The sequence below is a fragment of the Miscanthus floridulus genome, chromosome 10, assembly GCF_019320115.1.
Source record: "Miscanthus floridulus cultivar M001 chromosome 10, ASM1932011v1, whole genome shotgun sequence".
NCBI lineage: Eukaryota > Viridiplantae > Streptophyta > Magnoliopsida > Poales > Poaceae > Miscanthus > Miscanthus floridulus.
The window spans coordinates 70,465,837-70,493,518 of NC_089589.1; the positions used below are offsets into that span (position 1 = coordinate 70,465,837).

General features: G+C 46.6%; 1 protein-coding gene across 1 annotated transcript; it reads left to right on the plus strand.

Annotated features, from left to right (window-relative positions):
- Positions 1-6,613: 6,613 nt before the first annotated feature.
- On the plus strand, positions 6,614-27,373 carry LOC136488822 (protein PEP-RELATED DEVELOPMENT ARRESTED 1 homolog, chloroplastic-like). The gene is made up of 6 exons (XM_066485626.1): positions 6,614-7,350; positions 7,863-8,018; positions 11,578-11,646; positions 11,749-11,919; positions 20,366-20,509; positions 27,341-27,373. Exons 1-6 carry the CDS (start codon positions 7,096-7,098, stop codon positions 27,371-27,373), a joined length of 828 nt encoding a protein of 275 aa, XP_066341723.1. The 5' UTR covers positions 6,614-7,095.
- Positions 27,374-27,682: the final 309 nt, after the last annotated feature.

A 27,682-nucleotide genomic window follows, 5' to 3' on the forward strand; every position in this document is an offset into this window, starting at 1 on the left:
TTACAAACATTCAAAAAGCACTTCTCTAGCTACATTTTATTCACCTAGAAAAATACTAGAAACAGTATATTTCATATTTTTATAAAATACTACACTTCATAAGGAATCCAACAAAATTTAGTTCACCAAAATTGGACACTCCTAGCTCTAGATATGATTTTTCAAAGTTAGCCCAAAAATCTAGAAAAGAAATAAAACTAAACCCTAACTACAGTCGCTGACACCTGGGACCCACGGGTCAGCGGACCCCACATGTCAGTGAACCAAAATAGGGGCAAAGGTTTGACCGGCGCTAGCTCGACGACGGCGAACTCTCCGATGAAACTGACCCCACCATCGTGCTCTCCTCACTCATCTACGTCGACTGGTACCGGAGGTGGCAGCGCGGATGCACCGGAGCATGCTCGTCGCCGGCCATGGCGGCGCTGCACGGAGGTACACCAGTTGCTACGAGCCACGGTAAGGCCCAACGAGAAGCGCATGGGCTCCGCGGTGACTACTCGAACCTACTAAGACTACTTAGGTTAAGTGGAACACGCCGACGAGGTCTGTCCACGTGCGGGGTGGTGCGGCGGCACGGCGCGTTGTGTTCTGCACCGACGAGGCGATGATTCACCGTAGTGTCATGCCGAAGCTAGTACACACCCTAACCAAGCTCTAATGCAAAGAAGATGAATGAATGCGCAAAGGAGCCGAGCAGCGATGAGCTCACCGTGAAGGCGGCCATGAAAGCTGAGATTCCATCGCGGACGAGAACGGCGATTTCGCCCTCACCGTAGCTCGCCTGGCCCTGCTATTGCATCGAGGAGGTAGAGAGGAAGATGGCGCAGCTGCTGACTAGGTGGAGACGACAATGGTGCTGGTGGCGCGGGCGCTAGGCGACGGCGGAGCAGCGTGGTGATGCGGCGACGCTCTGTGCTCCCGCTGTGCGCGCGAGAGAGAGCAGTGGAGAGGGAGAGAGCGCGATGGAGTGAGCGAAATGGGCAGCGCAGCTTATCCTTAAGCGCACGCCAACCCACTATGGTGGGGGCCCTGACGCCGGTCAATGGCGGCCACATGGCGGCCAGGTCCTGCCCACTGTCGGCCACGACGGCGTGACGCCGCGACCATCAGAGCACCCCGTGTTCATGTGACAGCGCCAAAATAACCCTTCCAATCTCCTAAACCAAAGCGAGTTATTGCACGACGCTAAAACAAAATTTGTAGAGCTACATACCAGCTCCAACTTTGCTTAAGTGCTCTAGGTCTAACTCGAGATGGTTATGGAGTTAAATCATCACAAAGTCAGGCACATCAACACTGTTAGAGTAGTTAGACTTAGAAAAATTTTCAAGTTCTAAAAATAGTACAATGTTGATACTTGTGAGCCCTAAATGACCAAGTTAGGCACTGAATTAGCTCATGACCCAAAAATAAAAGTTGTTACACTACTTGAGTTCTACAACTTTGTTTTAGGGTACACATCCATGCAAAGTTTCTAAAGTGATGTTCAACTCTAGTCAAACATACAACTTGAAAATGAAAGCCTACACTATAACCATGACTTAGAGACCAAACTAGCCTTAGTCATGAATACAAAAGTTGTTCCTAGTGACATTCTAAACATGTTTAAGGTATTCCTAAGGTTCCACACACATTTATACATTGGTTACATATAAACCCTAGCATAGGCAGGGCATTTAAGTGACAACACATGCAATATAAGCCAACATAGAGATACTAATTGAGATGCTCATGATCATAAAGGATCAATGATGCTTATGCTCATGCAATGCCAAGGCTAAATGCAAGCTTAACACCTAGGGTGTTACATAAATAGACCATCCAATTTAGAGTTCGGATGAGGAATTAGGGCCTCAGGAAGTTTTCACCCATGCACAAGCACAAACTGGCTAAGCCAGTTTCAGAATTCGGTTAAACCGGCTAAGCTAGTTTTGAAAACTCATCCAAATTGAAGAGTGGACTTCACCATTGCAATCCTCTAGTTGAGATGATCATAAAACACATAAATAGACCATTCAATTTAGAGTCTGGACGAGGAATTACGGCCTCAAGAAGTTTTCACCCTGCACACACAAACCGGCTAAGCTAGTTTTAGAATTCGGTTAAACCGGTTTTCCTAGTCCGAGTCCAGTTCAATTCTAATTTGATGGGAATTCGCCTAATGTCATGGGAAACTTATAGATTTCATTTAAAAAAGGTTTTCTACTAGAATAAGATCATCCCTCTACATATACTAGAGAATGACAGCTGACTGAGACAATTCAACACACAATCGATCAAAAGTTAATGTACCAGTCTTTTTCCTAACTTTTACTCATCCAACCTTCTATGGTCAGATTGCAAGATGGGCGTCCTCTACAAGATGTCATTACTGTGATGATCGGTTGTTTGAGAGTAATAGAGAAAAGCTAGACCAGTGCAGGGATAACCTACCTTTAATGAACTTCCACATTATTTCTTTGTATCTATTATTCATATCAACAATGATGTACCTTATTAAACTATTCACTGTTGTACGGTGGTCAAGCTACGTGAGTTTTGATGATTGGTTCGTGGATTGTAACTCTACTTCTCAGCGAACCAACGTTGTTTTTCTCTCACAGTATTTCAGCATAAGCATTAGTATAATTCAAATTTTAGCAAAACGAACAGGGATATGATGTCGTCTCCGGGGGATTATCGAGGTTGGTTTGCTTAAATCGGATCAGTCGAAGTGAATGACACTTGATTTAGGTAAATCAACACAGCAGATCCCCCACACATTTCATCAATTGCATTTGCATTGTTATCTTTTGCTTGAATCTCCATAACAATACATCACTTTGGCTATTCATTTTAACACAATACGAAAAATCACAAGTTTGCCTTTATCATTGAATCATTGAGCACTTCAAATAATACAACATTCCGTATCTCAAGTGTATGTAATATAATCAATTACTTGTTCAACACTTAGCAAATTTGTAGGTTTTCTTTTTAAGAATTTATCTTAGGCAGCCTTCTGTGAAGGGTATGAACCTCCGGTCTCAATAAAAGTTTAGAGAGGTTGATTTTATTTTGATTTTGATATTAGAGTTCGCAGGGAACACAGATCCGTATAAGGGGCACCAAGAATGGAATGGATAAGTTCGCCGTCCCTCCACCCAGAACCTCAGCCTTTCCTTCCTCCCATCGCTTCGGGCTCGTTTGGTAGAGCTTCTGGCTCTAGCCAAAACAACTTTAGTTGTGGCTTTCCCTATAGAGCAGATTCATTTGAGGAGCTAAAAATATTTTTTGGACGGTTTGGCAAAACAGCTCAGCTCCTCCTCCTGGTGAAAAGGATGAAAGGTCCAAAATGCTCTTTTTTTTCTTTTTTTCTCTCCTTCTATTTCTCTTTATTTATTTATTCTCTCTCTATCTTATCTCTACTATAATGGACCAATAAAAACTTTACTAGGTCTCAAGGAAAATATTCATCTCCATTAAAATTAAGGGCTAATAGAACATCAAATCATATCTCACCCGAACCCCGCACGCCCCTCCACCCACGCACGGGACTCAAACGCAGGGTTCGAAGACTGCCCACCGCCACGCCGTTTGCATTTTTTTTCTTTGGAAAAGCCGTTTGCATCTAATATCACCCGCTATCAAGCGTAAACATCACGCGATCAACACAGAGCCCACGATCAGCGCAAACATCACGCGACACCCGCCCCGAGTCCTCGCTCGACGTAGCCGCGATGACTCCCAGCCACGATCAGCCGCTATCCAGTTCTTCGTCGAACCCTTCTCTATCGAGACGACCATCCTCTACGGTAGGTATGCTGGCCCCTCTCTTGCCTTCCGCTGCTGGCCTACTGCGACTGCACCTTCACCGTCCGCGGCCACGCCGTCCCACGCCCCCGCCGCTGGCTTGCTGTGGCAGGCGACAAGCGCCGCCGTCGCCGAGGAGTAGGAGAGGATAGACGAGGGGCTTGCGAGGTCGGGGGCGAGGACCTCGGCTCGGGTTCGCAACGATTCGCAAGTGGCCAGGGTTCGCAACGATTCGCACGGCATCTGTTCGTGTGTAAAATTCCGTAACCTAGATCCTGATTCAGTCGCGGAGGCATGGGCGGGGTGTGCCATTCGGTTCGGGTTGTGTGGTAGGTTCACACGTAAAATTTCTTGGCCGATGCGCACACCTGGTGGTGGTGATTTGCCAAGAGCACCAATTAGGAGGTTTCTACTTTCTAGGCGTGGCTTTCTTAGTTGTTGTTCCACGTGATTGGTTCAGTTCGTCACAACGGTGCCCCCAAAGCCCTCTATCCAGACTCAGTTTGTTCTCAATTAAGTGGAGCAGGTGGCAAAGCAGGATGATGACCGTAAGCTGATCTGCTCCACCAAGTTTGATCGCATTGCCTACATGTATTTACAGTTTGATTACCTTATCTGGGTCTAATTCTTATTGCATCATGTGAATATGATTGTTTAATAATAAAGCTTTGTTCTGTGCTTCTGGTGTTTCAAATTATGATCCAACCTGCTCAGCATCTTGTGCTCGTGCGTTATGATTAATAAAATGAACAAATACATTTGTTGCCGAACTTAGTAGCCTTTGCCTTTGGTGTTGGGAGCCTGCTGTCAGAAATATTGTTAGGGGACTTGGCAACCCAGTCCTGATTGGCTGATGTCGGTGGACCGCGTTGGCGTTGTGCGGAAGCGGTGCGGGGCGCGCACGCGGCGAACGCAACGCGGGCGGTGCAGTGTGTTTGGGCGGACGTCGCACGGCGGTGGCGCACGCGGCGGGGAACCTCGACCGCGCGGGAGTGACCGAGTCCATCAAGGTTTGTAAGCATATCTCATCATGGAAGAATGATGAAGCCTGCACATTAATTTCGTTCTTTCAATGGCTATGGATTGATATCTAGACATTCTTTTTTAGCCTTACCCGAATGAGACATAAAATTGGGTTCATTGTTGAGTTGGTTTGAGACATGATTGTTGTCTCGTCAGGCTAAATCGTATGCTGTTGATATTTAAGTCCATCTAGGCAAAGCTGTGAAGCCTTGTGGGCAATGCCCAGCTTTGAATGCTAATGGACTGATGGCAAGTGTCTATGCCTCTCTTTAACGCTAAGTCCTATGTTGTTGATATTTAAGTCCATCTAGGCAAAGCTGTGAAGCCTTGTGGGCAATGTCCAGCTTTGAATGCTAATGGACTGACGGCAAGTGTCTATGCCTCTCTTTAACTTCGATTTGATAGCAAGTGGCAATGACCAACTCGGAATGCTAATGGACTGATAGTAAGTGGCATTTTTTCACCTGAGATTTCCCTTTCAGTATGCAAGAGTGTTAATATCACTGGTTTTACATTAAAAAAATCATGGGAAATCATGGTAATCTGTAATGTGGTTATGTTAATCATTGTATTTGCATGTTGCTGGCTTGCCAAAATAATGAAAAAAAGACATGGCAGATCAGAAAGCAGAGCGCACTGCTTTAGGCGAAATAAAAAACAACACACCTATGAGCGCTTCCTCAACTGTGATGGAATTGATGTCAACATTTTTGCTCAAAATCAAGATGCAAATGCTAACCTTATTTATTCCTTTGCAGTTATTTTACCTCTATCTATCAAAAGATAAAAATCATGAGAGGCTCTGATGCTGTTTGAATAGGTATGTATAATGTGTAACAATAGATATAGAAATTCTGCATGTTTGATGTGCATATGTTACAGGCCTTTCAGGATGAATTTATTAATTCCCAAGCACTGATGTCTGCAGTTAACTTATATACTATATGCAATGGCTATATTTCTCATTTTTTTGCATATACTAGCATTGCAAATAAGTTAGGCAAAGTATTCAGTATTAGCTAGCTGCAACCTGCAACTGTATCCATTGCCGCAAACGGATTGTAGCTTGTATGCAGAGATCATTTCTCTTGGCTGATAACAGAGCACAAAATAACGGAATAATAAGGTGATTATATTAATTGCAGCTAACAGTTCCTGTTTTCGTGCGTGAATCTTAAACTTCAGTTTGAAATATGTAATTTGGTGAATTGTTCCATTTAGCTATAATACTTCTTGTATGGTTTTGAAGGTGTGAAGGGTGTTCGGCTGATTTCAGCTGATTCAATAGTGTTCTGTGAAGAGAGAATAAGCTGAAATAAGCTGAAATAAGTTGAGACTAGACAAACAGAACAGGCCGTATGTCCATTTGCCTGCTAGCTCCGAGAACCATACAGAAGACGAGTCACAACAAATAAACTTGGTCTTTGTCTCCATCGACGGAATCAATAGAAGATATCTGAGCTAATTGGCAGACTATGTTAAAGGCTGAAATAGTTGCCGGGAATTATCATAAGTCGTCGAATGTTTAGTGTAGTTTTGACATGTTCTTGGGACATATGCATTTGTATGTCTGTGACGTGATTCCTTGTTATTCTACTCTAAAATCATCCATCATGCCATAAGAACTAATGGTTCGTGATGTCAGAAAAGCTATCCTAATTGTTTAACTGCAACCTCGCAATTGTGTTCTTTTACACGAGAAAAATTGGTGCTAATATCGCCCTCGGGTTATTTTCATGGGTATCCTGAAATGCAAACGTTACGTTAGCACGGACACCGTACCGGTTATCACAAATGCACGCAGCACGCACCACCGCACACGGAAATCTCGCACACCCTGTTCATCTTCCCCGCGACACCGCATCCGCTTCCTCGCGACATGCCGCACCGCGGCCACAGCACCTTGCGCCTCCACGGTCGCGCCGTCGCCCTGCCCCCGCATCTCCCCGCCCGCGCCGCCACCTCCACCTCCCCGAGCCTTGGCCGCTCTCCGCCCACCCCCACATCTCCCCGCCCTTCGCAGCTCCTCGGATGACCACACCCGTGTGCTCGTGCTCACGCCGAGGGCAAACTCGCCCAGAGCCCACGCATCTGACAGGGAGCCGAGGGAAGCTCGATTTTTGAGCTCCATCCCTCGTCTCCGCTCTCAGCGCAATTTACAGGGACTTCTGCCGTGGAGCTGCTGTCCTTGGACCCGTTTGGTAGTTGGAGCCGTAAAACAGCTCCCGGAGCCGTTCCGGGAGGGCTACCAAACGGCCCCTTCATTTCCAAGAGTCCATGTTTCTGTCCCCTGACCTGTCGCTTGCCTGCGCCGTCGTCGCCTTCCCATGGAGGCCCTCATCCCAACTAACTCCACGGGTCCCCTCCCGCTGCACCCTCACATGCCACGCAGCGGCGCCCAAAGTGCCCCTCCCCATCGCCTCACCGGCCTCCCTCGGAGACGACCCTAGCAAGTGGGACCCCGCCGAGTGCGACGCCCTCCTCCGCGGCGGGGAGCAGGTCGCCTCCGTGCTGCAGGAGATGCTCACGCTGGTCAGGATGCCCTACCACCGTTTCTTCGGTTGCTTCACTGAATCACTGACGGCCATTACTAGTATGAATTTATGAAATGAACACAGTACTTCATAGAATTGCGTAGTTTCTCGGATTTCCAATCTTATTAGGTCGTTATTTATATTACAAAAAGGTTAAGCTGTTCCGCAATTAACTGTTCCACTAGTTTGTTTCGTGGCCAGGTAGTATGCTAATGGAGTTTGGTCCTCCTGGACTAATTGGCAAAGAGTTGTGAAAGCTTAGCCCATTGCTACAGTCAATTTATCCTCCATTTTCTTTCTCGGCTTATTAGTTTGTCCTAGATTATAATTCGCACTAAAATTGTCCAAGAACTATTATGGGGGGAGTCTTGAATGCCGAATGTGCTGAAGTGTTAATCTCATGTAGTTGCAGAATATAACTGCTATTCATGTGGTCTGACTAAATGGTTATACCTTATAATTGTATTATTGATATTGTTCTTGTATGTGGTTGGTCGTTGGTGTTTGTAGATGGTGGACATGGAGATGGATGGTGCATTTGAGCCGGTTGCTCTGGAGCTTGTGGCACAGGGAGTTATTGGGAAGAGGGTCGACGAGGTGGAGTCAGGCTTCCTTATGGCACTTGATTACATGATACAACTTGCACAGAAGGACGCAGATGATGAGGTACTTGATAGTCATTGCCTAACTCAGCCAAAGTACTTGTTTGCAACAAATTATTTATTCTTCACTAGGCGTCATTGTAGAGAGATAGCAGAACACCTCACACCCCTTGGGTTGGGCTTTCATATATATATAGTCACAAGGACTTCAGTACAATTACAATTAAATCCCTAAACATATACATATCTAACACCCCCGCCGTAGTAGCGAAAGGTTCACAGATGCATAGACTAGACCGAAAATCAATAAATAACTGTACAGGCAGGCCCTTAGTCATGATATTTGCGAACTGATGTGAGGACGACACATGGAGAACATGAACTTCACCAAGCGTGACCTTCTCGCGGACGAAGTGAATGTCGATCTCGATGTGCTTGGTCCGGCAGTGATGAGTGGGGTTAGCTGTCATGTATACGTTGTCACAGAAGACAACCGTGGTGGAGAGTAGCGGTAGATGGAGCTCTCGGAGAAGTTGGTGCAACTAGCAGCACTCGGCGAAGGCATGGGAGACGGCACGGTACTCTGCTTTAGCAATAGAGCGAGAGACAGTGGTCTGACGCTTGGACGACCATGACACCAAGTTGTCGCCGAGGTAGATGCAGTAGCTCGATGTGGAGCAGCGGGAGTCGGGGCACCCTGCCTAGTCCGCATCTGATGTGAGAGACTGGACAGGACCAGTGCCAATGTGTAGACCAGCAGAAAGAGTGCCCTTGACGTGGCTCTCGGGGGTCGTGCATGAAGAGGCACACCTTCTAGACCACATAGGCCAGGTCGTGCAATAAGGTACTGTAGCACCCCGGTGAGGCTATCATACTCGTATGGGTCGACGACTGGGGCAGCATCTGTAGCTGAGAGCTTGGACTTGGAGTCCACAGGCGTCGCGGTGGGATGGCACTCGGACATGGTAGCACGCTGGAGAAGCTCAATAGCATACTGGCGCTGCAAGAGGAACAATCCGTCAGTGTAGCGTGTGACGGAGATGCCGAGGAAGTGATGGAGCGCGCCTAGGTCAGTCATCGCGAACTCCGAGCTGAGGCGCGCGTTGATGTGACATAGGCAAAGTGAGGAGGCCATGAGGACGATGTCGTCGACGTAGAGCAACAAGTAGGCGATTTTGTCTCGATCTTTATAAATAAAGAGAGACGCATCACTTGCGGATGGCATGAAGTCGAGTTGGCAAAGATATGGCAAACCGCTGGTGCCACGCGCGGGGAGCTTGCTTCAGGCTGTAGAGGACTTCTACAACAAACAGACATGATTAGGTGCAGAGGGATTGACAAAGCCAGGAGGCTGCTGGCAGTAGACGATCTCTTCAAGACTGCCATGGAGAAAGACATTCTTGATGTCAAGTTGGTGAATTAGCCATGACTGCGAGGCAACGATGCTCAGGACGACGCGGATCATGGCCGGTTTGACAACCGGGCTGAATGTCTCATCGTAGTCCATGCCGTGCTGCTGGGAGAAACCTGCAAACTGACCCAGCGAGCCTTATGGCGGGCGAGCGACCTGTTGGCGTGGTAGTTATTGGATCCACTTGCCGATGACGACATTGGCGCGAGGAGGCTGGGGAATGAGATGCCAGGTCCCGAAATCGATGAGTGGCCGATACACATTGGCCATGGCCGCATGCCATTGCGGCCCAGCCAGAGCACTACGGTAGTTGGTAGGCAGGGGCGAGGCTATGGCGGTGGAGACGAAGGCACTGCTGTAGTCGATCGGCCGGATCTCAGATGGTGCCCGTCTGCAACCTCATCACAGCCTGTCCCGCTGCCGGAGCAACAGGAGGCGTAGATGGTGCACTGGGGGCGCTAGTGGCACACCCAGAGACATGACCGCCGATGGCGCCAAAGGTGCCGGTAGCGTGGCGGCAGTGTTCGGTGATGGTGGGGCACCACGCCGCATGTAGACGCATCTGAAACGACCCCGTGATGCGGCGAGGGCAGTGTTGGCGGCGCAAGTGGAGCGGGAGGACCGTAGACAATCACCGTGGGGTCGTCCAGGGGAGACGAGCTAGCCACGCCTGCCGGGCTGAGTGGGCGTGGCACCCGTGAAGGGTGGGGCGACTGCGTCGCTGTCATCGATGAGGAAGTCGAGCGAAGCTAGGGTAGACGGACCTGCAGAGTTAGTGGAGAAGGGAAACATCTCATCAAACACAACATGGCGGGAAATGATGATGCGGCGTGATGAGAGATCAAGGCAACGATATCCTTTGTGGGAAGAACGGTAGCCGAGGAATACGCAGGCAACGGACCGTGGAGCGAGCTTATGTGCAGAAGTGGCACTAAGGTTTGGGTAGCAGAGGCACACGAAGACATGAAGATGGGATAGGTCAGGCTGCTGACCGTAGAGGCGACAGAAGGGGATCTCATGGCGTATGGCGGAGCATGGGCGGCGATGAAGAAGATAGGTGGCTGTGGTGTGAGCTTTGGCCTAGTAGGCAGAAGGCATGGAAGAATGGAGAAGGAGAGTGCTCACTATATTGTTGATGGTGCACTGGTTGCGCTCGGCCTACGTGGGCTCCGTTTGGGAAGGGTAGGGCGCAATTCCCGCACGGGAGAGACGATCGCACGTTCACGAGTGATGCTCGGGCGCGTGAGGAGAGCGGAAGGGAAGGAGCGGTTGGGAAGGGGGCACGCGCGCGTCAGCCACGCGTGCGCGAGCGATGGAGATGTGGGCATGGGGCACAACAGAGCCGCGCGTGCGCGAGGGAGATGCGGGCGCGTGGGACTAGGGAGGGGAGGAGTCAGCGTGCGCATGAGATGGCGTTGTGCGAGCAACTCGTGGGGCCAGGGAGGGGGAAGAAGTTAGCGCGCGCAGGAGATGGACGTGCACAAATAGCTCGTGGGACCAGGGAGGCGGGGGGGGGGGGGGGGGGGAAGAAGTCCGCGTAGGAGAGAGAGGAGGTGGTTGCATGATTGAGGAGCAGCGGCGCGAGGAGAGGACGACCGTTCGTGGGCAGGAGGCCGCGTGCACAGACAGAGGAAGAGTGGTGGGAGGGGCTAGAGCAGCGGCCAGAAAGGAACCCGGGCTTCTGGTACGATGTAGAGAGATAGCAGAGTATCTCACACCCCTTGGGTTGGTGGCGGCTTTCATATATATATATATAGTCACAAGGACTTTAGTACAATTACAATTAAACCCCTAGATATATACATATCTAACAGTCATCCACTTATTTGCCTATCTTTATTAAATAGCATAATTCAGCTATGTATTTTGTCTTTGCCATATTCTAAATCTTTTTATACCTCGCAAAAAAAATATTTTTATACCAATAAGGTATATCGATGTTTCTTTAACTGTAACAGAGAAATTAAATATTATTACTAATGGGTCCAAAGTTGTTTATATTTATTCATGTTAAAGTTAGTACTAGTTACATTAATTAGAAGATGCATAAGTCAAAGGGACCTTTCAGATTGCTGTGTTGATGTGATAGCCATAAAATCCATGTATGCTTCGAGACATTGTTGTCAGACTGGAGTGCTTACTAAATCCTGCTATATGCATATTTCCCCTTAGCTTATTCTACATGCTTTACATGCTTGTCTTATGATGGCAGCGTAAGTCTCTTCTTGAGGTAATTAAGCAGACAGTGCTAGACCATCTGACAAAGAAATGTCCTCCACATGTAAGTGTTGTTTCAAGTGCCCAGTGTTATCTGCTTATATGTGTGTATGGATGTGGGCGTGTTTGTGTCTTCTGACTGGTGGTGTTGCATTTTACAAACCAGGTCCAGGTTGTTGGACTCCTTTGCCAGACTGAAAAGAAAGAGAGCAGGCATGAATTGTTGCGCCGTGTAGCTGCTGGTGGAGGTGTTTTTAAGAACGATAAAGGTCTTAAGTGCCAAATTCCTGGGGCAAATCTTAGTGACATTGCAAATCAGGCAGATGATCTACTAGAGGTAAGTTGAAAAGCATGAGTACAGGCATCCTTTACTGATGGCCTTCCATGAAATGAAATAACACAATCTTCATAACCTGATTCTTTGCAATGAAACAATTTCTTTTCCATAAGTACGTTCAATGATAAGTTGATAGGAGGAGAGTAAAACCTAATTACAATGTAGACTCAGACACTCAGTACGCACATATATACTCATACTAAAGAGTCCTGTCCTAGACCGGTTTAGACAGATGCCAGTTCATAGATGGACTATGAGACTGTATGACATGCTATATACTATTATCTTACAATTCTCATCAATTTTGTGAATGAACAATATTGTTGGTGCATTGAGCATTGGCTTCAGATGCTATATGTTACTCCCTCAGTCCTAGAATATATCTAGTTTTAGACTTTTCCAGACAGATTAAGGAAAGCGATTAAATGTCTAAGTTTCCCTTCATTATCTTGGTCAAGTTACATGCGCCTGATAGCCATGTATCTGGTGGGCAGCGCTGCCTAGCATATTTGTTGAAACAAGGAAACCTGCATATTTGTTTGTGCTGCCTGCCATATTTGTGTTTGCATGCTGAGAAGGAAAAGGCAAAGCGAGGGGTATTTATGAGAAAGGAAAAAGTCTACTTAACCCCTCCACCTTTCATACTTGGTCTACTTCACCCCCAACTATAAAACCGTCTGTTTTACCCCTGAACTTTCTAAAACCGTCTATTTTACCCTCTAGGTGGTTTTTAGCGGCGGATTTGCTACAGTAACAGCGGATCTGCTATAGCAACGGTGGGTTTGCTACAGTGCTGGTAGTTTTGAATTTTCTTTTTTTTTTATTTTCGGTGAATTTTTGAAAAATCATAGTAAATCATAGAAAAATCATAAAATGAAAAATCTAATTTTATTGGACTCCACATGAGTAGATCTACACAGTGAATATATAATACGGTATGCTTTACTATAAATTTTTTTTTAGCTTTAGATTAATTGGAAAATCCAATTTTGTCTGTAATTAATTAGAATTTATCTATAACTAAATTATACATAGTCCAATGAGTACAAAATTTTTACTATAGTTCAAGCATACAATAATTAGCGTACTATAAAAATTTTACCACAATTGGACCATAGAAGCTGTAGCTATGAATTATTCCAATTAATTACATACAAAATTAGATTTTTCAATTAATGTAAGGCTACAGTAAAAAATTTGTACTAAAGCATACCGTATTATATATTCACTATGTAGATCTACTCATGTGGAGTCCAACAAAATTAGATTTTTTATTTTACGATTTTTCTATGATTTACTGCGATTTTTCAAAGATTCATTGAAAATGAAAATGGAATTCAAACCCGCCATTACTGTAGCAAGCCCACCGTTACTGTAGTAAATCGCTGTTACTGTAACAAGCCGCTGTCAAAAAACCGTCCCGGGGGGGGGTAAAATAGATGGTTTTGGAAAATTCAAGGGGTAAAACAGACGGTTTCATAGTTGGAGGTGAAGTAGACCATGTATGAAAGGTGGGGGGTTAAGTAGACTTTTTCCTATGAGAAACCACCCCATCAGAACTCAGATATGTATGTATTTTGGGACAAAGTTTGACGTCCTGTTCGTTTGGCTGATAAGTCATGGCTGAAAGTACTGTTGGCTGATTTGTTGTGAGAGAAAAATATCGTTCGTTGGCTGAAAAAGTACGGTTTATAAGCCAACCGAATAGGGCGTGAGTTATAAATAGCTAATTCTGGGATGGATGGAGTACACTATTTTGGATCGCTGATGATGGCATGCCTAAAATGAACTTAACACCAGCCTCTTTGAAGTGGTTCTTGTGACCCAGATCATGTGTAGTAGTGGGCTACCCCTACATTGGAAATTCAAAACAAGTAATGCTAGCAGGCAGTGCCTCTTGGCTCCAATATCTCAGCTCCTGTTAACCCCTTTATGCAAAGTTAGTACAGTGCAAAGAGTCAATTCTTGACAGGGTGTTATATAAAGATACAAAGGAATACTTCTACGGTTTGCTCTTCAAGAAATAGACAATTGTCAAGTTGAAAGCATTGGCTTTACTATTATGTACAGAGCAGTCAATCAGTTGCCTCGTTGGTCCAAAACTTAAGATTTAATCATTTGCATAGAACACCAGGCCCGCAACTAGCAAATTTTGGACATCTTGTTTGTATGGTACTTGTTTCCGTTAAATTCAATTCCCCTCATCCTCAAGTCATCCAATCTTATACATATCATTTGTTACTTTGAGGTTTGTATGAGAATGCATTGTATTAATAGCAGAGTAGATCTATACACAACTCAAAAACAATGAAGTAATCATGAAAATAGAGATTTGGCAAAGCTAACCACAAACACCAAGTTCATTGAACTTCCAACCTTGGGGAGATGCTGGGAGCTGAATGTAGGGTACCAATCAACTGGAAGTCTTCAAGTGATGCAGGATAGAACTTGAGTCTGCTGTTTTGAGCCATGGGAACTTGGTGTTAGGCGTGCGCATGTCAAACACGCAAAACATAGGAACTTGGTGTTAGGTGGGTGCATGTCAAATACGCTGGATATAACTGGAGTATATATATAAAAAAACTTGATCAACCTAAGAGGAACTAGGAGACATTTTATTAAGAGGAAAATAGGCACCCAAATTTGCCTCGATGAGGACTTGAACCTGGGTGGTCTAGGCATACACCCACACCCTCGACCAATTGAGCTAGCTCAGCTTCATTATACAACTGGAGTATATGTTTTGTTTTGGTAGAAATTGTTATGACCCTAGATCATAGCGGTAAACACCACCAGGAAGATAGCTAGGCAGAGTCGGCTTGGAGAGAGACTAGGGGCTTGTTTGCTTGGTGCCTACTAGGCAGTTGGGAAGCCAAGCAAAGATCTAGACCCCAGGCCAATGAAATCTAACACCTGGGATTTTTTCCTGGCTAGGCAACTTTTGAGTCCTCCAAGCAAACGAAGGTGATGCTGCGGGTGAGGAAGCTGTAGCGAGCCATCGAGGATGGTACCGAGGACGAAGAAGAGGATTGCGCGGCAATGGAGGCGATCCTGTCCGCCGTGCCTCACGAGTATGTGGAGCCATAGGGGACCAAGGCTTTGCCAATGCTGCCTGGGACACCCTTAAGGCCATGCGCGTCGGCTCGGATCGTCAAAGAAGGTGAAGGCGCAACAGTTGCAGCGGGAGTACGAGGCGATGGCGTTTTGTGATGGCGAGGCAGTGGAAGACTTCGCCCTCAGGCTGTAGTCTCTCATTAGCCAGCTGGTGGTGCTTGGCGTCACCATCATCGACGATGAAGCGGACGCCAAGTACCTACAGGTGGTGGCCACCAGGTATCCGCAGATCGCCCTCTCGATAGAGACGCTGATCGACCTGTCCACCCTCTCTCTCAAGGATGTGACAAGGCGCCTGATGGCGGTCGAGGACCGAGACAGTGAGAACGATCATCGGTGGCAAATTGCTGCTGACAGAGGAGTGGGCGGCTTGCATGCACGAGCGGCGGTTCGGGGAAGGCTCCTCCAGCCACGGTGGTGATGAGAAGTGTCGCGACAAGACCCCGCAAAAGAAGGACGGTGACGACACGTTGCGTTTGATCGACACGGATACTTGTTGATGGTGCGGGAAGACTGGGCATTGAGCCGGGGATTGTAAGAATCCCAAGGAGGAGCAGGCGCACCTCGTGCAGGTGGACGACGAGGAGCCCACGCTCCTGACGGTGCAGTTCTGTGCACTGAACGACGCCGATGAGCTGGTGTCGAGGGAGGGGCTGAGGGCTACGGAGTAGAGGAAGGTGAAGCAGAGCATCCTCCTCGACAAGTCGCGTGCCCAAGTCCATATCGGAAGCGAGGGCAACGGCGCAGAGCAGAGGTGGTACTTGGCTAGCAACCACATGACCGGCAACAAGGGCGCGTTCTCGGAGCTGGATGGTAGTGTTCTTAGCTCCGTGAAGTTCTACAACGGTTTGTCGTTGGACATCCGTGGCCTTGGTACCATCATCTTCCAGTGTCAGAACGGGAAGCACCGCGCGTAGATGGATGTGTACTACATCCCGAAGCTCTGATTGAGCATTGTCAGCATTGGGCAGTTGGACGAGCGTGGGTGTGAGGCCTTCATCAACAGTGATGATCTGCGCATTCGTGACCGAGTGTCATCTTCTCACCAAGGTATAGCGTTCTAGAAACCAGCTGTACATGTTGGATTTGAAGATCATGTAGCCAGTTTGCTTGGAGGCATGGCAGAACGAGGAGCCATGGCTATGGCACGCTCGGTTCGGACACAAGCTTCGATGCGCTTGGAAAGTTAGAGAAGATGGTGTGCGAGCTGCCGCACATCAAGTACACCGGTGAGCTGTGTAACAGTTGCCTGGCAAGCAAGCAGAGGAGGCTGTCTTTCCCCAAGGCGGCCAAGTACCGCATCGACGATGCACTAGAGCTCGTCCACGACGATCTCTGTGGGCCAATCACTCTAGCTACGCATGGAGGATGGCGGTACTTCCTGCTACTTGTCGACTTGTCGATGATTGCAGACGGTTCATGTGGGTACAGCTCCTAGCGAGCAAGGACGAGGCGGCGGCGATCAAGGCTTTTCGGGCTTAAGCAGAGGCGAAGTCTAGGAAGAAGCTGCGTGTGCAAAGGACGGACCGTGGTGGCGAGTTCACCTCAGTAGAATTCGTGGAGTATTGCGCTGATCGTGGCGTAGCGCGCCATTTGACCATGCCCATACTCGCCGCAACAGAATGACGTCGTGGAGCATTGGAACCAGACTATCGTCAGCATGGCGTGCAGCATGATGAAGGCGAAGTGCATGCTGGTGGAGTTCTAGGCGTAGGCAGTGAGCATGACAATGTTCATTCTCAACCACGCATCGACGAAGAGCTTGAAGGTCATGACGATGTTCGAAGGTTGGTATAGGAGGAAGCCTGACGTCTCATTTCTACGTTTGGGTGCATCGACCACATGAAGGCGACAAAGCCGCAGCTAACCATGCTAGAAGACAGGAGCACCATACGAGGCTAGTAGCAAGGTGTATCAGCTGTTTGACCTGCGTGGAGGCAAGGTTGTCATCTTGGGTGATGTGGTGGTTGACGAGAAGGTGGTCTGGGATTAGGAGGATTTGGGCATAGGGGAAGCCGGCGGCGTTAGCTGCACCTTTGTTGTTGAGCACTTGGTCATCCATGGCGATGGGGACACAGGAGGAGTGGAGCCGACTATGGACACGGCAAGTTCAGTGGCAATGGCGGTTCTAGATGGACCACCAAGTTCGGGCATGGTAGGCGCGGGCGAGCAGACTCCTCTGGCGGCAGCGTAGACGCCTCCACCACCGTCCCATGCTCTGGCGGGATAGGGGAACACCAGTGTCGACCCCGGTCTAGTTCTTACTTCGACTAGCTGACTTGGACTCGCATGTCGACGCACACCAACAAGGCGAGGAGGTGCGTTTCCACACCATGGACAACCTTGTCAGCGGCTCTGCAGCTCCTGGCTTAGCAAGCAGGATGCTCGATGACAAAGAGCTGCTTCTGATGAGCGCTGAGGAGCCACCCACGTTCGTTGAAGCTAAACGCTATCAGAATTGGCGGTGGGCCATGCTTGAGGAGATGAACACGATCAAAGACAACGGGACTTAGGAGCTCATGGATCCGCCTCTCGGGTGCCGGCCAATTGGGCTCAAATTGGTGTACAAGGTGAAGCGGGACGAGCGCGGCGCCATTGCCAAGCACAAGGCGCTGCTCGTCGCTAGGGGCTTCGTCCAGCGCGAAGGAGTTGACTTCGAGGAAGTCTTCGCACTGGTGGCACGAATGGAGTCTGTCTGCCTCCTGCTAGCGCTAACAGCGGCGAAAGACTAGTGCGTCCATCACATGGATGTGAGTCCGCCTTCCTCAACGGTGAGACGGTGAGGTCTCGGAGATGGTCTTCGCCAAGAAAGCTCTGGGCTTCGCCGTCAAAGGACACAAACACAAGGTGCTGCGGCTGTGCAAGGTCCTCTACGGGCTATGGCAGGACCCGTGGGTATGGATCGCTAAGCTGGATGCCATGCTGGGCGAGCTTGGGTTCACCAGATGCGCCACAGAGCACACGCTCTACACGCAACGACGGGGGGTGGAGGAGCTCATCGTCGGCGTGTACGTGGATGATCTGATCATCAGTGGAGTGCGGGTAGAGGACATCGATGGCTTCAAGCACGAGATGGCGGCTCGATTCTGCATGAGTGATCTCGGCTTGCTCTCCTACTACCTCGGCATCGAGGTGAAACAGGGGAGGAGCACGTACGCAGAGATGCTACTGGAGCGGAGTGGCATAGCGGATTGCATGCCGTGCGTGACTCCGACGGAGGAGTGGTGAAGCTGACGAAGGGTAGCACCATGACGAATATAGACGCGACAAGCTATCGGAGCATCGCCTACGAGCTGCGCTATCTTGTTCATACGCGGCCGGCCATTATGTTCGCAGTGGGCTATGTGAGCAGGTTCATGGAGGATCCGCGAGAGGATGACTGGGCTACGATGAAGCAGCTCCTGCGCTACATCAAGGGGACGATTGACCAGGGCATGGTCTTCCCCAAGGCCGGTGGAATTGGGCTGTGACTCAATGGCTTCAGCAACGCGGACATGGCGGGCGACATCGACGGGCGGAAGAGCACCTCCAGCATGCTCGTTTTCCTCGGTTGGTCCTCGATCGCTTGGTAGTCGCATAAGCAAAAGGTGGTGGTGCTGTTGACGTGCAAGTCATAGTATATCGCCACGGCCACAGCGGCATACCAGGTTGTATGGTTGCTCTGGCTGTTGGGCAAGCTCACCGGCGAGGAAGCTGGTCCGCCAACTCCGATGGTAGACAATCAGCCCGCCATCGCACTCGCCAAGAACCCGATGACCGAAGCAAGCATATCGACATCAAGTATCACTTCCTTCGTGATTGTGTCGATGGAGGACAGATCGTCCTAGAGTTCATTGAGACCGGCCGACAGCTCGTGGACATTGTCACCGAGTCACTTTGGTCGTCTTCGGTTCTCAGAGCTGAGGGAGAAGATTGGCATGGTGGGACTCAATCTCAGGGTCTAGGTGCAGTAGGATTAGGGGAAGAATTGTAAGATAATCTGCTGCCCTTGATTAGCCTTTTGCTGAAGCAGAGGGTTGGCACTGTGGGCAGCTCTTGTTGTACCTTATGTACTGTTACTCTATTAGAAGTATGGAAATAGGCCAATATGGTAGTGGCATACATCAGCCATGTAGAGAGTAGTTGGGCTGAGGTCAGCCATACTCTAGTGTACCTTATAGAGGTACTAAACTTGTATATATACTAAGCGATTGCAATAGAGCACTAAACTTGTATATATACTAAGCGATTGCAATAGAGCAAACTAGCTCAGTTTGCCACACATTTAGTTTTAGAGCAAATGCTTGTGCTCTGTTCTCACCCCTTGCTTCTACCTCTAGCCGTGGTGTGTGTGTGTGTGTTGGTGAGCTAGCTGCTCATCTGTGCAGGGAAATCGAGGGTCAACAGGCGCGTGATGTTGAAATGGCACAGGGCTGGTGCTACAATGGTTGTCACCCTTGTCCTCCCTACTCTCACCATCTGCGTCATGGTGGCTTCTCACCATCGGCACAGGCGCAGATACTTCCACAGTCTACGCAGTGCGACGTGGCAGGCCAGGACTCCAGGCCCATGAGGCACCCGATGACACCTGGGGCAGCCCCATTGGCCAGGTGCGGCGCCAGGGCCACAAATGCCTAAAGCACCAAGGTGTCAATGTGCACTCATGGGCCACCACGTCGGCAAAACCAGGGCCGAAAACCACCTCATCAAGGGGTTATATACACGGTTAGGAGATGTTTGTGGGGCAGAATACATGGTTTTATAGTTCAGTTGGTGAAGTAGACACCAAGCCAAACATGAGGGGGTTATGTATAGAGTTTTTCCTTGCATATTTTGCATCATCTGAAAATGCCCACAGTACTATTGTTGGAAATTGAACTTTCTTGAGTGATTCATTCTTGCTGCTTCCAAGAATTCATTGAATGCCCGGTCTTTTATTTCTGGAGGGAGGGAAAAATTGTGCTACTTGTCAACCAAACACTAAAATTCCCCTCTATTCATAGGAAACATGTGGACTGTGTTACCAGTGTGTTCTAAACAACTTCAACTTACAAATATAGAATGCTAGGGCTGCGTCACTATTTTATAATTTTATCTCACACTGCTTAAAATAGATGATCACACCTAGCGTATGCCTACTTAGAATTGCAAAGCCCAAAGGATATTTGAAACTCCCAAATGGAACAGAGACAAGATGCTAGAGGTGACGATCATTCCATATCGCTTTGCTTCTTGGAGATGATAAGAATAGGCTGATAACTTTTCGAAAAGAACTGCTTGTAGTAGTTAATTATTGTTGTTTTCATGTTGAAGAATTTTCATGAATCTTCTATCGTCTTGGTTATTATTACAGTCAATGGAATCTAAGGACACCATTCCTGATCCAAAACTTCTTGCAAGACTAGTTATAGTAAGAGAAGAAGCTCGGAATATGATGGGAGGTGGCCTGTTAGATGAGAGAAATGATCGTGGTTTGACTACCCTCCCTGAGGCAGAGGTATCTTTAAACATGCCAGCTTGCCAATGGCTTGCTCCAACATGGGAAGGGCTAGACCCCTCTGGGCTAGAAAGGGAGAAAGAAAAGTTTTCTAAAAGAAAATCCTTCCTATTTTCAAAGCTTTGAAAATTGATCAAATTCAAATGAAATTTGAATTCAACCTCAAACATCCTAGCCGTACACTCAATCAAAAATAGTATGCTTTGGCATGAATGCAACAAACATGTTTTTAAACCTTATAGTTAATTTTAATTAACCAAAATTTATTATTTGGCCTAGGTTAAAATGCATAGAAAATCAAATAATGCTTAAAATTAATTACTAATTTGCAAATGAAATTTTAGGGCATACAAACCTACCCCCCTTAAGATGAATCTCGTCTCGAGATTCAGGTGATTCAAAAAGATTAGGATAGTTAGATCATTTAAGTGAAATAACAAACATATACCAAATGTGAAAAATAAATTCTCATAAAATTACAGTAGCCTCCAAGTAATGCCACTAGACTATTCTAAAAATTTCATACCATTTGGACATGTATAACATCATCTACAAAAATATCAAGCTAGCAAGGTTTATTTTAGTAAAAAATAGTTAACCCTATACAAAAGTGTAACAATAGATTTTTATATTTTTTGTTAGCTTCATCCTAGTTCCATAATACTATACAAAAATTTCATAGCAATATGTTACTTATTTTGAACCCTATAATTTTCCTCAGAAAACACTATTTATTAATAGATAAATAGAAAGACCCTACTTCAATCAGTCTAGTGCAAGTTTATTATTTTTCCTAGCTAGAGCATGTCAACACAAGACCAGCAAAATTGGAATCACAAGTTTATCACATTCCTAGCTCAAGTTACACATTTTACAAGATTACAAACATTCAAAAAGCACTTCTCTAGCTACATTTTATTCACCTAGAAAAATACTAGAAACAGTATATTTCATATTTTATAAAATACTACACTTCATAAGGAATCCAACAAAATTTAGTTCACCAAAATTGGACACTCCTAGCTCTAGATATGATTTTTCAAAGTTAGCCCAAAAATCTAGAAAAGAAATAAAACTAAACCCCTAACTACAGTCGCTGACACCTGGGACCCATGGGTCAGCGGACCCCACATGTCAGTGAACCAAAATAGGGCAAAGGTTTGACCAGCGCTAGCTCAACGACGGTGAACTCTCCGATGAAACCGACCCCACCATCGTGCTCTCCTCACTCATCTGCGTCGACTGGTACTGGAGGTGGTAGCGCAGATGCACCGAAGCATGCTCGTCGCTGGCCATGGCGGCGCTGCATGGAGGTACACCAACTGCTATAGGCCACGGTAAGGCCCAACAAGAAGCGCATGGGCTCCGCGGTGACTACGCGAACCTACTAAGACTACTTAGTTAAGTGGGACACGCCGATGAGGTCTGTCCACGTGCGGGGTGGTGTGGCGGCACGGTGTGTTGTGTTCCGCACCGCGAGGCGATGATTCACCGTAGTGTCATGCCAGAAGCTAGTACACACCCTAACCAAGCTCTAATGCAAAGAAGATGAATGAATGCGCAAAGGAGCCAAGCAGCGACGAGCTCACCGTGAAGGCGGCCATGAAAGCTGAGATTCCATCACGGATGAGAACGGCGATTTCACCCTCACCGTAGCTCGCCTAGCCCTGCTATTGCATCGAGGAGGTAGAGAGGAAGATGGCGCAGCTGCTGACTAGGTGGAGACGACAATGGTGTGGTGGCGCGGGCGCTAGGCGACGGCAGAGCAGCGTGGTGATGCGGCGACGCTCTGTGCTCCCGCTGTGCACGCGAGAGAGAGCAGTGGAGAGGGAGAGAGCGTAATGGAGTGAGCGAAATGGGCAGCGCAGCTTATCCTTAAGCGCACGCCAACCCGCTATGGTGGGGGCCTGACGCCGGTCAATGGTGGCCACATGGCGGCCAGGTCCTGCCCACTATCGGCCATGATGGCGTGACGCCGCGACCATCAGAGCACCCCGTGTTCGTGTGACAGCGCCAAAATAACCCTTCCAATCTCCTAAACCAAAGCGAGTTATTGCACGACGCTAAAAACAAAATTTGTAGAGCTACATACCAGCTCCAACTTTGCTTAAGTGCTCTAGGTCTAACTCGAGATGGTTATGGAGTTAAATCATCACAAAGTCAGGCACATCAACACTGTTAGAGTAGTTAGACTTAGAAAAATTTTCAAGTTCTAAAAATAGTACAATGTTGATACTTGTGAGCCCTAAATGACCAAGTTAGGCACTGAATTAGCTCATGACCCAAAAATAAAAGTTGTTACACTACTTGAGTTCTACAACTTTGTTTTAGGGTACACATCCATGCAAAGTTTCTAAAGTGATGTTCAACTCTAGTCAAACATACAACTTGAAAATGAAAGCCTACACTATAACCATGACTTAGAGACCAAACTAGCCTTAGTCATGAATACAAAAGTTGTTCCTAGTGACATTCTAAACATGTTTAAGGTATTCCTAAGGTTCCACACACATTTATACATTGGTTACATATAAACCCTAGCATAGGCAGGGCATTTAAGTGACAACACATGCAATATAAGCCAACATAGAGATACTAATTGAGATGCTCATGATCATAAAGGATCAATGATGCTTATGCTCATGCAATGCCAAGGCTAAATGCAAGCTTAACACCTAGGGTGTTACATAAATAGACCATCCAATTTATAGTTCGGATGAGGAATTAGGGCCTCAGGAAGTTTTCACCCTGCACAAGCACAAACCTGGCTAAGCCAGTTTCAGAATTCGGTTAAACCGGCTAAGCTAGTTTTGAAAACTCATCCAAATTGAAGAGTGGACTTCACCATTGCATTCCTCTAGTTGAGATGATCAGAAAACACATAAATAGACCATTCAATTTAGAGTTCGGACGAGGAATTACGGCCTCAAGAAGTTTTCACCCTGCACACAAACCGGCTAAGCTAGTTTTAGAATTCGGTTAAACCGGTTTTCCTAGTCCGAGTCCAGTTCAATTCTAATTTGATGGGAACTCGCCTAATGTCATGGGAAACTTATAGATTTCATTTAAAAAAGGTTTTCTACTAGAATAAGATCATCCCTCTACATATACCTAGAGAATGACAGCTGACTGAGACAATTCAACACACAATCGATCAAAAATTAATGTACCAGTCCTTTTTCCTAACTTTTACTCATCCAACCTTCTATGGTCGGATTGCAAGATGGGCGTCCTCTACAAGATGTCATTACTGTGATGATCGGTTGTTTGAGAGTAATAGAGAAAAGCTAGACTAGTGCAGGGATAACCTACCTTTAATGAACTTCCACATTATTTCTTTGTATCTATTATTCATATCAACAATGATGTACCTTATTAAACTATTCACTATTGTACGGTGGTCAAGCTACGTGAGTTTTGATGATTGGTTCGTGGATTGTAACTCTACTTCTCAGCGAACCAACGTTGTTTTTCTCTCACAGTATTTCAGCATAAGCATTAGTATAATTCAAATTTTAGCAAAACGAACAGGGCTATGATGTCGTCTCCGGGGGATTATTGAGGTTGGTTTGCTTAAATCGGATCAGTCGAAGTGAATGACACTTGATTTAGGTAAATCAACACAGCAGATCCCCCACATATTTCATCAATTGCATTTGCATTGTTATCTTTTGCTTGAATCTCCATAACAATACATCACTTTGGCTATTCATTTTAACACAATACGAAAAATCACAAGTTTGCCTTTATCATTGAATCATTGAGCACTTCAAATAATACAACATTTCCGTATCTCAAGTGTATGTAATATAATCAATTACTTGTTCAACACTTAGCAAATTTGTATGTTTTCTTTTTAAGAATTTATCTTAGGCAGCCTTCTGTGAAGGGTATGAACCTTCCGGTCTCAATAAAAGTTTAGAGAGGTTGATTTTATTTTGATTTTGATATTAGAGTTCGCAGGGAACACAGATCCGTATAAGGGGCACCAAGAATGGAATGGATAAGTTCACCGTCCCTCCACCCAGAACCTCAGCCTTTCCTTCCTCCCATCGCTTCGGGCTCGTTTGGTAGAGCTCCTGGCTCTAGCCAAAACAACTTTAGTTATGGCTTCCCTATAGAGCAGATTCATTTGAGGAGCTAAAATATTTTTTTGACGGTTTGGCAAAACAGCTCAGCTCCTCCTCCTGGTGAAAAGGATGAAAGGTCCAAAATGCTCTTTTTTTCTTTTTTTCTCTCCTTCTATTTCTCTTTATTTATTTATTCTCTCTCTATCTTATCTCTACTATAATGGACCAATAAAAACTTTACTAGGTCTCAAGAAAAATATTCATCTCCATTAAAATTAAGGGCTAATAGAACATCAAATCATATCTCACCCGAACCCCGCACGCCCCTCCACCCACGCACGGGACTCAAACGCAGGTTCGAAGACTGCCCACCGCCACGCCGTTTGCATTTTTTTTCTTTGGAAAAGCCGTTTGCATCTAATATCACCCGCTATCAGCGTAAACATCACGCGATCAACACAGAGCCCACGATCAGCTCAAACATCACGCGACACCCGCCCCGAGTCCTCACTCGACGTAGCCGCGATGACTCCCAGCCGCGATCAGCCGCTATCCAGTTCTTCGTCGGACCCTTCTCTATCGAGACGACCATCTTCTACGGCAGGTATGCTGGCCCCTCTCTTGCCTTCCGCTGCTGGCCTACTGCGACTGCACCTTCACCGTCCGCGGCCACGCCGTCCCACGCCCCCGCCGCTGGCTTGCTGCGGCAGGCGACAGCGCCGCCGTCGCCGAGGAGTAGGAGAGGATAGACGAGGGGCTTGCGAGGTCGGGGGCGAGGACCTCGGCTCGGGTTCGCAACGATTCGCAAGTGGCCAGGTTCGCAACGATTCGCACGGCATCTGTTCGTGTGTAAAATTCCGTAACCTAGATCCTGATTCAGTCGCGGAGGCATGGGCGGGGTGTGCCATTCGGTTCGGGTTGTGTGGCAGGTTCACACGTAAAATTTCTTGGCCGATCCGCACACCTGGTGGTGGTGATTTGCCAAGAGCACCAATTAGGAGGTTTCTACTTTCTAGGCGTGGCTTTCTTAGTTGTTGTTCCACGTGATTTGTTCAGTTTGTCACAACGGTGCCCCCAAAGCCCTCTATCCAGACTCAGTTTGTTCTCAATTAAGTGGAGCAGGTGGCAAAGCAGGATGATGACCGTATGCTGATCTGCTCCACCAAGTTTGATCGCATTGCCTACATGTATTTACAGTTTGATTACCTTATTTGGGTCTAATTCTTATTGCATCATGTGAATATGATTGTTTAATAATAAAGCTTTGTTTTGTGCTTCTGGTGTTTCAAATTATGATCCAACCTGCTCAGCATCTTGTGCTCGTGCGTTATGATTAATAAAATGAACGAATACATTTGTTGCCGAACTTAGTAGCCTTTGCCTTTGGTGTTGGGAGCCTGCTGTCAGAAATGTTGTTAGGGGACTTGGCAACCCAGTCCTGATTGGCTGATGTCGGTGGACCGCGTTGGCGTTGTGCGAAAGCGGTGCGGGGCGCGCACGCGGCGAACGCAACGCGGGCGGTGCGGTGTGTTTGGGCGGACGTCGCACGGCGGTGGCGCACGCGGCGGGGAACCTCGACCGCGCGGGAGTGACCGAGTCCATCAAGGTTTGTAAGCATATCTCATCATGGAAGAATGATGAAGCCTGCACATTAATTTCGTTCTTTCAATGGCTATGGATTGATATCTAGACATTCTTTTTTAGCCTTACCCGAATGAGACATAAAATTGGGTTCATTGTTGAGTTGGTTTGAGACATGATTGTTGTCTCGTCAGGCTAAATCCTATGCTGTTGATATTTAAGTCCATCTAGGCAAAGCTGTGAAGCCTTGTGGGCAATGCCCAGCTTTGAATGCTAATGGACTGATGGCAAGTGTCTATGTCTCTCTTTAACGCTAAGTCCTATGTTGTTGATATTTAAGTCCATCTAGGCAAAGCTGTGAAGCCTTGTGGGCAATGCCCATCTTTGAATGCTAATGGACTGATGGCAAGTGTCTATGCCTCGCTTTAACTTCGATTTGATAGCAAGTGGCAATGACCAACTCGGAATGCTAATGGACTGATAGTAAGTGGCATTTTTTCACCTGAGATTTCCCTTTCAGTATGCAAGAGTGTTAATATCACTGGTTTTACATTAAAAAAATCATGGGAAATCATGGTAATCTGTAATGTGGTTATGTTAATCATTGTATTTGCATGTTGCTGGTTGCCAAAATAATGAAAAAAAGACATGGCAGATCAGAAAGCAGAGCGCACTGCTTTAGGCGAAATAAAAAACAACACACCTATGAGCACTTCCTCAACTGTGATGGAATTGATGTCAACATTTTTGCTCAAAATCAAGATGCAAATGCTAACCTTATTTATTCCTTTGCAGTTATTTTACCTCTATCTATCAAAAGATAAAAATCATGAGAGGCTCTGATGCTGTTTGAATAGGTATGTATAATGTGTAACAATAGATATAGAAATTCTGCATGTTTGATGTGCATATGTTACAGCCTTTCAGGATGAATTTATTAATTCCCAAGCACTGATGTCTGCAGTTAACTTATATACTATATGCAATGGCTATATTTCTCATTTTTTTGCATATACTAGCATTGCAAATAAGTTAGGCAAAGTATTCAGTATTAGCTAGCTGCAACCTGCAACTGTATCCATGCCGCAAACGGATTGTAGCTTATATGCAGAGATCATTTCTCTTGGCTGATAACAGAGCACAAAATAACGGAATAATAAGGTGATTATATTAATTGCAGCTAACAGTTCCTGTTTTCGTGCGTGAATCTTAAACTTCAGTTTGAAATATGTAATTTGGTGAATTGTTCCATTTAGCTATAATACTTCTTGTACGGTTTTGAAGGTGTGAATGGTGTTCGGCTGATTTCAGCTGATTCAATAGTGTTCTGTAAAAGAGAATAAGCTGAAATAAGCTGAAACAAGTTGAGACTAGACAAACAGAACAGGCCGTATGTCCATTTGCCTGTAGCTCTGAGAACCATACAGAAGACGAGTCACAACAAATAAGCTTGGTCTTTGTCTCCATCGACGGAATCAATAGAAGATATCTGAGATAACTGGCAGACTATGTTAAAGGCTGA